The sequence below is a fragment of the Ostrinia furnacalis genome, unplaced genomic scaffold, assembly GCF_004193835.3.
Source record: "Ostrinia furnacalis isolate ACB-3 unplaced genomic scaffold, ASM419383v2 OfSCF1253, whole genome shotgun sequence".
Classification (NCBI taxonomy): domain Eukaryota; kingdom Metazoa; phylum Arthropoda; class Insecta; order Lepidoptera; family Crambidae; genus Ostrinia; species Ostrinia furnacalis.
Window position 1 is genome coordinate 390,503 of NW_021131492.1, and position 10,578 is coordinate 401,080.

General features: G+C 35.8%; 1 protein-coding gene across 1 annotated transcript; it reads right to left on the reverse strand.

The window, feature by feature from the left end:
* Positions 1 to 681: 681 nt before the first annotated feature.
* LOC114352122 (peptidoglycan-recognition protein LB-like) lies at positions 682 to 9,343 on the reverse strand. Its single transcript, XM_028303591.1, has 4 exons — positions 9,187 to 9,343; positions 7,900 to 8,122; positions 3,007 to 3,125; positions 682 to 1,155 (listed from the first exon to the last, which is right to left on the reverse strand). The coding sequence occupies exons 1-4, from the start codon at positions 9,263 to 9,265 to the stop codon at positions 956 to 958; spliced, it is 621 nt and encodes a 206-aa protein (XP_028159392.1). The 5' UTR covers positions 9,266 to 9,343; the 3' UTR covers positions 682 to 955.
* Positions 9,344 to 10,578: the final 1,235 nt, after the last annotated feature.

Below are 10,578 nucleotides of genomic sequence, written 5' to 3' on the forward strand. Positions count from 1 at the left end.
TACAGATGCTGCAAATAATTGTACCTTAAGGGTAAGTACCGCCATCGTCGTATGAGTCATGTACACTTGGGTATGCCTATTTACCTACCGTGGTGTAGTAGGTAAAGGTCGAGATTAACCATAATAAAGGTCATAGCAGACTTATCAACTCGGAAAGGGTTCAACACCGTATCGCCTTTCGCGTGCTGTCAACCGCGAGGCGAGGCGTTTACGTTACGGTGCGGATTACGCCCGTATTCACAAACGATGCTTGCTTAAGTGAAGCAGCAAATCGAACGCACAGCGTTGAATAGAGCTCTGTGATTGGTTCATGTGTCACCCTGTGCGTCCACGCGCACTGTGAAACTTCATAATAATGTTTGTGAATACGAGCGACAACGCCGTGCGTTGCATAATTTGCATGCAGTATGGAGTTTCATACAAAGAATAGTGACCGCCTCGAGTCGATACGGTTACGATCCCTTTCCGGGTTGTTAAGTGTGCTATGTTCTTAAGTAGGTATGTCAGCTGAACCACATTAAATTACGACTTTGAGGTGGGAGGTAAGGAATAAGAAAAGAATGTATTGCTAAACAAAATTAGTTTATTTTATAATCAGCAAATATTAGGCTAGATAAACTAGATATAACTCTAAAAATACAAAGTTATATTATGATTCGATCAACAGGAACTATGTGACGTCCGAACTCTAGTATGTATACTTAAACTAAATTGGCAAAGTAAACGGTATTAATTCGGTAATAAAATTAAATAAGTAAATAAATGAGTCGCATTATTAATTCCTCTTTGGCTTTAACATGTAGAGGTATAATTAAAATTATAATTCATAGGGTTTTTTTCTCACTATAAAATTGCGTTAATTGGTCTGACTTGCCTTCCAAATTCCAAAAAAACATGTTGTCAAAAAAACTACACGAGTTTTTGGAATGTAAATCCTAAACCTACGAAATAAAACCTAATTCTTAACCTCTTCAAATTTGGGTACGAAGTGGTCCCAGGTAGAGATGTGTTGGTACAACGCCCCGCCGGGGCATTCGGTGTTCATGACCTGTCTATGCCCCACCAGTTTGTAGTCCGGGCTGATGTAGCCCTCCTTGATGCCAGCCTTGATGAGCTCCTTGGCGGCTTCCAGCTGCTCTTGAGGTGGCAGTTCAGCTGTAAAAATATACTTGGTTAGTCTATGTTCTAGAAGTTATAGCCTAAGGCTGAGTTGCACCACCTAACTTTAACCTAACTATAATGATAACCGGTGTTTGTATATGGAGTTTGACAGACTTTTGACGTTTGTTATAGTTAAAGTAAGATGGTGCAACCCAGCCTTTATAATTTATCTACTTTCGTTACAGATTTTGATTCGTCAAAGTCGCATTTACTGTTATACTTTTAATAGATGCGATTTTGTAACTTTGTGATTTTTACCGGAAAACTAGACTCGCAGAAATCTCGATACTGAAACTTTTCTTACTTTATAATCGCAAGCATAAGAAACCTAGAAGTAGTTCAGGTGAGATACAAGCCAAGAGCTTCCTTGTTGTGGATAAAAAAAAGTTAAAAATAAACAAATTACAATATATTCCTACGTAGGTACGCGTTCACGGTTCATTAGCGCAAATAAATTACCTCGAAAAGCAATAAATTATTGAATGTAAAAACAANACGTGCTGTCAACCGCAAAGCGAGGCGTTTACATTACGGTGCTGATTATACGCCCGTATTCACAAACGTTCATGTGTCACCCTGTGCGTCCACGCGAACTGTGAGACCTCATAGTAATGTTTGTGAATACGAGCGACAACGCCCCTATGTGCATTGCATAATTTGCATGCAGTATGGAGTTTCATACAAAGAATAGTGACAGCCTCGAGTCGATACGGTTACGATCCCTTTCCGGGTTGTTAAGTGTGATAAGGGGTCATCCATAAAGTACGTCANTAAAACAACAAACTAGGTGTTACCGAACATCGCTAATCTTGAGTAATGTATCCAAGTTATCTCATGGTCTTGGTGATGATAGTAAGTACAAACAAAATGTCGATAATAAACCCTCTTGAGGCCGACTCGATCGGTCTTGACCTAGCCCAATCGATTGTACATCCATTTTCAGGAGTGTCACTGATAAATTTTATGTTTTGTGGAGATAATAAAAGTAGGTACTAAATCACAAAAAAGTAGGTAAAACAAAATTAGTTATTTCCAATTCTTATTGGATGATCTTGACCATATTATGTAATGATATTGCTTTTGGTAATTTACGGCTAAAGAGTGACAAAAAGTCTTCGACCAGCATTCTTGGGAAGGTCTAGCTAGGTCTACCTTTGACCTACTTCAATATATGTAGATTCGGAGTTTTCAACTAACGTGGAATAATTTTAGGTAACATTGACTCAGGAAAACCATTTAAAGTAGTAATGGATTAGTTTTTAATTCTACAAAAATTTGCATGAATAGTAACTACTTATACATGAATCAATCTAGTTCTTATCTTAATCTTACAAGGCCAATATAATCACAATGTAATAAAAGTAGGAAATTAAAAACGCAAAACCTAATTATCTAATGTATCATCAGTGATATCCACTTGACCTAGCCTAATAATCTTTTAACTGCAAAAGTAAACAATATCAGTTATGATAACATTTTGTTCCGACCTAGTTACAATACACTGCAGTGTTGTCCGAGGCCAGTGTTGTACATGGATTACCGAAACTACAGGTACATGTTTATGTTTTTTTTCTTTTTCTTGTAAAAATTTATCGTTTACTAATATGGTAGTTGATGCCTCTAGTGTTGGTTTAATCTTCTAATTAATCATCATATTTTATGATGACAATATTATAATCCTGTGATTAAAACAATTGATTAACTTTAAAAAACTAATATGGTACTTATTTAAAATTTTACCCATCGCAGGCTCGGGACTATGTTTAAGTTTCAATCGAGATTAGATCGCTTATAACTTTGTCATTATTAACGTCAACATTATCTTTTTCAGTAGGATGGCCTTACTTCTCCAATCGCCGATCAAGCAGATGCCCACGCTGACTCCGTTGGCTCTACCAGCGTGGATGCCCTTCGTCTGCCAGCCGCGGCCCTCGTAGACGCCTGCCTCGCTGCCAATGCAGAAACTGAAACCAAACGGTGATGTGAGTACTGGAACGGAAAGACAATATATTTAACGCAGTCTAAGAACGCAGTCATTTTTTGGACTTGGTTGATGGAAGATTTGTGTAGGGCGCTCACGATAAGCTTGACAAAACGTGGTCTCCACTTAAAACCTCGTTAAGCCGATCATCATTTTTATGGCTATTTCTGATTAGGTTTATCTTAAAGATCATAGCATAACCATACAACGTTACATTGTTGAAATATATATTTATCGTTAATATTCTTGTAGATTATTGTTTCTATTATATTATTTGGGGCATTTAAGTTTTTGTATGCTAGGAACTTAGTCAATAGTTGGCAATAGAGAAAACTTTAGTCAGGGCACTTGTTATTTATGTACTGTCTGAGCTTTGTGAGAAGAATGAAGAAAAAAAATGTTTGAACATTGACCATAATGCTAATTGAGCTAACGATGTGCAGAATCCGATTATACCATGGTTGTAAGCTTGTAAGACATGGTCCTTTGAATCTTTCTGCAGTATGCTATTTGGATAAAACGGATAGTATGACTTTGTCAGTACCTAGTTAACGTGACCTCATCTAAGTTACATACGACAGTCTCTATCACCCGAAAAAAACTGTTGCAGCTATATATTTTACTGCACATTAAGCGCACAATTTCCGTCATAGAAAACGTCGAGTCAAGGTTTTTAAACGGAGTAACTAGTACTTTTATTTTATGTTATGTAACTTATAACCGTGTGCAAAAATGACGTGTTTTTTTATCATTCCGATCATAATATAACATGGAAGATATACAAAACGTGACTTTGGACTTGTTCCGATTAAGAATAGAACTTTATAGAACACATAAAAATAATTAGGTTTGCTCTTCCTTAGTCGCAAAAGGAAAATCCTCAATAAATATTGGACCTTGCTTCTTTAGACGATCTTATGTAAATAAATAAAATCGTTTTACTTCCTTTACGTTAATTCCGGTCGTTATCTTCACACATACACAAGGAGTATAATTCTCTTGAAGCCACAAGTTTTTAAACTCTTCATTCTAATTTTTGTGACTTACTTAGCTACGAATAGAGTCTGACCAAGCCATATTGATTGTTCTAAGCTTGAAGTTGGTAAATCATTAGATTGTTGATTTTATTAGCTATTTCGTCCATTAATTAATTACCTTATTTATTTATATTTTACTTTATTCGAAAAACAAACAGTGTTAGGTAATTGACTTTGACACAACAGAACAATAAGGTAAAAAATGCCGTTAACCTTTTACACCGAGCTCCGAATTCGGGTTTTGTCGTGACATTTTACCTACAACTTTATTCTATTATGGTCAGTTTCCGTGTTTCGACCTTAGCCAAAACCGGATGTTGAAAATCATTGCACTTTGAATAGCATTTTAACGTGTTAACATCACACTAAACTGCGACCTCGCGGTTGTTCCCCCAAAGGTTATTTACATCTGAAGTCTAACCTTTTTATATCAAATTCAGCGATATTGGGTTTCCCGTCCGAACCTCTTTATATATTTGAGAGTTTATTTTTGGAACGTGATTTAAAAATAAAATAAATTGCTGCCTGTCTCGTTGATTGTATGACATGAAAAATAGAGCGTGCAAAACGGGTTTAGTCGAACAAAAAATGAATCTCTAAACAATGCTCGGGTTTTGATTATTTATAGTTAGTATTCATCATCCTGTCATGGTGCTAATTTTGTGGCGATTAGGCAGTTCAATGTTAATTTACTTACAACAATGGTAGATATTCGTAATTAACTACCTACCAGTTTGATTAACTCGAGACTTTGAAGTAATTGCAAAAAATTTAGTGTGCATAGTTTACTAAGATAATTTAGTAACGAACTTTGGTCAATCATTTTCCAGGAAAGTAAGGCGTGTCATGATTATCAAAACGGATAGTAAAGTCTCAGAACTTTGTAATTCGTACTAAGCCATAAATCACATACACAACCCTAACTTAAAAGTTAACATTTAAGTTAGGGATGTGTGTATCCAACTTTAACGAAAGCTAACATGACACATGACTCACACACACCAGAGGTGAACCACATAATACACTTTTCATGTCCTCGGAAACACGGTGCCATCTTTTACATAACGGGTAAATAAACTTACCGCGTTAAAAATAGTCATCATCATTGAAATGAATGCTTGTACATGTCGGCATATTATAATCGTAGATGATTGTTATGATGTCAGAAACATTATCACGTCTACACTAAAAGTATTAAGTTGTTACATTGTTATTTGCCTTTTTCCGGTCACATTTACTTAGTTTATAATTATTTACTAAGTTACAGCTATAAAGTTAAGTGACAAGTTGTATTTTTTTTAATTATGAATTTTAAAAGAACTACCTAGTTCAAAAGCAATTATACATTATTTTGTAATCCGAAAAGTGTCTGGCTTTTTCTGTAATGTACGATGAGACGTACCTACGTTCATCGAACTCACGTCAAAAAAAGGTTGTCGCCATTCAAGTCTACCTTTAAAAAACCGGCAACGACAAGTCTGACTCGGCCAGACATAAATAATGTTCCGACCACCATACAATGTACTTTAACAGTACTTCTTTAATAGCCACCCTTTTTAGTTTTATGCAGTGTTGTTAAATAATCTGAAATCTGAAACTGAACAGAAGTCAAGTATCGAGAATAAACCTGAGAGGTATGGACTGTTATTTTTAANGTTATGGACTGTCATTTCTAAAAACTAGTCTACCATCATCAAAACTTAAAAATTAACATTCAAATTAGTATACATATACCCGTATCAGTATAATAAGTCTATATGCCTACGTTCTTAACTCGATTGGCTCATTCGCGAACAGGCAATGAAATAAACTTTTTATAACCTGTTTATGTGACGTAGAAGATGTTATTTACCTATTAAAATGATTCGATAAGTATTATTCATTCGTTATCACTTTGTTTTCGTGACCTAGGATGACGACATCACGAGAGATTCGTAGTAGAAATGTATTCAGTAGATAATATGGAAAAATACACAAGGAGATTCAATCTCCCTAAGGTCGTTTTTAATATGTTTGAAAGTTTTTTTATACTTAGTAAGAAGGTAGAGCAAATTGAAGATTATAAAACTTGCTTAGTTTGTCATAGTCTCATTTCAACGGAAAATATTTCAAATGCAAGACAAAAAAACTAAATGCTTAGTTTATGCTTATGAAATATCGTTATAAATATCTGCCCGAGACTATTTTGAGCATTTTTCTTTATTTTTATACTTTCGTTCGTATTCTCCATCTGATAAACTCTACCTGTTTGGTCTATGTTAATTTGTAGGCTGAATACATCTTCTACTAGTCAAGTTAGAACACATAATACTTATGTAGTTATTACACTCGACTAGTAGAACATGACATAAATACATAACTAGTTGTCGATTCTACCACATATTCTGTACAGTGTTGAGTCTACTTCACCTTCTTGTAAAAGATTCTGTCGTTTTTCTACTATACTTACTACTGAACCCTCTCTCGACACAAACATCTGACTATCGATCAATGAATGAGTCACTACACGTGGTTTCAATTACGAGTGCTTACTTATTATTCAAAGGAACAATCCGGAACAGAAATAAGTAAACTATTCGTGTAAGCTTTGCGAAATTCACCTTAATGGGAACTTACATTGAGATGACTGTACGTGAGGTGAATGGTTCTAAGATGGTAATGACTAATGAATGACTTTTCGGCACTGGATCGACTGCGCAAAACAATTGAATCTGAAGTTAATTGAGTCGAATGTCCTGAAATTGTATTTATTCGTAACCCGTTCCTTTAAATTTTGATTTTCTGCTTGATAAGCAGTAGAGGACCATTTATTGAGTGATTTTACACTACGTGTGTTGGACATTGAACCCATAATGAGTCTACAAGTTCAATACAATTCCAACGTCACCACGTCAGTGTTAAAGGCAGACATCTACTCATCGTCTGATTATGACATAATGGCTATTTCGTTTCCACTACAAGAGAATCCTTTACAAGCACAGGCAAATATAGGATTTGGCGCTGACCAGACGGGTTCGGCAGGTCTGATATTCGTATATTCTCCCATAGTCGTCTTTTATAACATCCACATCATCCCGACATCCTGGTGGTCCTATTAACTATTCTCTGCCAGAATCTCACGTCAAACTTACTCAGTTATTACTTAGGATCTACATACTACATGGTAAGGACAATCTTTTCATGTGGGCATTGGATGGCTCAAACTTGGAGTGCAAATGTGGTTTTGTTCCCCACATGATGTTGTGCCCTGCGTGCCCATACAACTGCACGCAGGAAGGTTTACTGAAGGCTACTGACAACGCCACTCTTGTGGCGGAGTTTGGGGCTGACACTGTGTAGGTTTGTTGTCGACACGACAAGAAGAAAATCAACCGCCAAATTTAACCGCCTCTGTGGTCTAGTGGTAAGACCACCTGCTTCAGACGCAGAGGTTCCGGGTTCGATTCCCAGTGGGGGCAGATTTTTCTGTTCGGTTTGGTAGGTGGTAGGGCTTGTTCTAAGTCCGCCTGGCTAGCTACCACCATCTTACCTAAGTCCGTCGCCATAGCAACAATGTTAACAGCATTATTGTGTTCCGGCAGTTAAAGGTATGATAGCCAGTTCCTCCGTGGTTGAGGATTCCGGGTGAAGCTCGCTTCCACCTTCGGCCTGATCGTCACTTACCATCAGGTGAGATACAGGCCAAGAGCTTCCTCGTTGTGGATAAAAAAATGTACTTACTTGTATCCAATATCGCCCCAGTCCTGGCTGTTGTGGTACCTCTGCATGGACCTCATGCCGGCCATGCAGTCCTCAGTAGTATTGCAGGCGGCGGGGATATAGGTGTGGTGGATGACCACGTATGGTACAGGCGTGTTCAGAGGCACGATCTTGGTGGCGGGCTCAGCTCCCCATTCTTGACGTTTGTAGAGCTTGAAGGGGTAGTGGTTTTCTGATGTTTTTTCTGTAAATAATAAGTTAATCTTTATGAAAAACACGTTTTTCGTAACTATTAACATGAAAATTATATCACTTTTGCCTGTCGCTCTAATACGCGTTTTTCTATGACACACTGAATTTCACGCGGAAAAACCGTCGGCTAAACTAGCATGATGTACAATTATCTATTATTTAGCTCTACTTTTTATAGAAAATGACATCGAACCTTTAAGGCTGGGTTGCATTATTTTAATTTTTACTTTAACAGACGTCAAAAATCTATCAAACTCCGTTTAAAAAAACACCGGTTATCTTTATACCTACTAGTTCCAAAGTTTGGTGTTACAATTCAGCCTAAATCTTCATATACCTAAGTACAACCTACCTGAAAACTTTATTGGAAAAAATACTCTTTCCATTTCCATTTCCATTTTTTTTTATGTTTACAAACGCTACCGCTTCTTAGCAAGCAATTAGGTGACTGATATGTGATTCTAGTGGTGCATTTCCCTATTGTCTCTATTTATAAGAGGTACTTATTAGGTATGCAGTTGGTTATTGTATGTTGGGAAAGTCCCTAACTGAAGGATATTGATTTATTCTAGTACTTTCATTTATCAGGAAAAAAGTCGTTATTGCAGTCATTAACTAAAGAGTATTTTTTTTATATGCTAGACAAGGCAGGTATTTGACCGCAATCGCACCTGGTGTTGGTGTATGGTCTTCCGACACGTAGATACATAACCACAGTAGGTATATTGCAATGGTTTATTAATTTATTATGGAAAAGGGCAGTGTAAGGTCATAAAACTCTTACAAAATGACGACTTTTCCTAGTGAATTATGAACTCTATGTTCTAGGTCTTATTACCAATTTCATATTTCATGAAAATTTTATTTGAGACTGCATCACTTTCCTGAATTTTAAGAGCAACTTGTGACAATTTTTATAAAGGAACCATACTCAGAACTAAATAAGTTCAACTCACTAAGTATTGGATCTCAAAGGCATAATAATATTGCCTATAATGGTCCTAAGTCTCAATATTAGAGCCAAAATACGCATAATAAAATATTTAACACACTTACCCCCCACATATCTCTCGGGGAACCCATTCACCACACTGCTAACAAAAACAACAACGATGCTCAGAACGTAGCCAATCATCGTGAATTATCTCACAATAATAATGACAAGATAAATAATAATCTCCTCTAGATGTGCAACTTGTATTGACGGCCAATGTAACGCAGCGCCGGTTTTATACGAAATTGTTCGCACCCCGGTTCTTCCCAGAGCAAAATAATGGTGTGCTTTGCCATTCAGATTTTAGGGATTCACATATAATCAATAACTTGTTTTGAGATGTAATGTAACAAGTTATACTTAATAACAATTAATTATATCAATCAGATGGATTATCTACATTACATAACATCACAATATTATAATATCGTGGCTTTTGCGTAGTAGAATTCTTATAGTTCGATGACCAGCTGTGAAATTATGATTTTATTATTAATAATCTTGATTATTCAATCAACAGTATCTATCTAGGTCATACGCACATTTATTTCCAATTGAAAAACTATAGTCTTACTGTAAGTGAAGCTATAGCGCAAACAGAAGAAAATTAGTTTCCAATTTATAAATTTTCCGTAACATGGTTGTATGTACAATTCACTTGTCGTTTGTAAATAATAAAATTAATTTTTAAAAATCATAGTAAGAAAAACTGATAAAACTTTGAAGAAAAATGTAACTGATGTTTTTAAATTTTGTGTCAAACAGAGGTAGAGTTAGTTACACATAATTGTGAGGAGCTGTTAAAAAACTCAGTATGGATGTATGGAAGTTCAAGCTCGTTTGACCTCATCATTGGAATTGATAAAAAATAATAATAATCTAACCTTAGATCTTTGAGTCAGACCAAACGACGACTTTATAAATATTTTACACAAGTTATAATTGTTAGTTTACGCTAAAAAGTTCCTTGATATAACTTCTAAGCAAAAAAATATAATTTCGACGTAATGTCTTAAGAAAGGTGACATCACTAACTGGTCAATATATCGATGAAAAAACAAAAAATATAGTTGATGATAATTCTTATGTCAATAAAAGCTACATACGAGTACATAACACTCGTATGCAATCTAAGATCGTAGCTAAGGTTGATGTAACATTTATTTTCATATTTTAACATTTTGGAACTTGGAATTATTATTTACACAAAAAAGTAACTTGTGAATGTCTTATTAAAGTTGGTATCCGCAATTATAATGTAAAGACAATCGTTTCAAACTTCATATAATTGATCATCTGTATTTTTAACTGTAGAGTTATTATTTTTGACTCAAACATTCCTTAAAGCTAAGAGTATGGTCTTCCGACGCACACCGTTGATTTTTCGTCGGCCGATAGTTTAGTCGGAAATTAAACAGCGCCCCCTATATTATAGCCGCCCTAGGGGGCGCTGT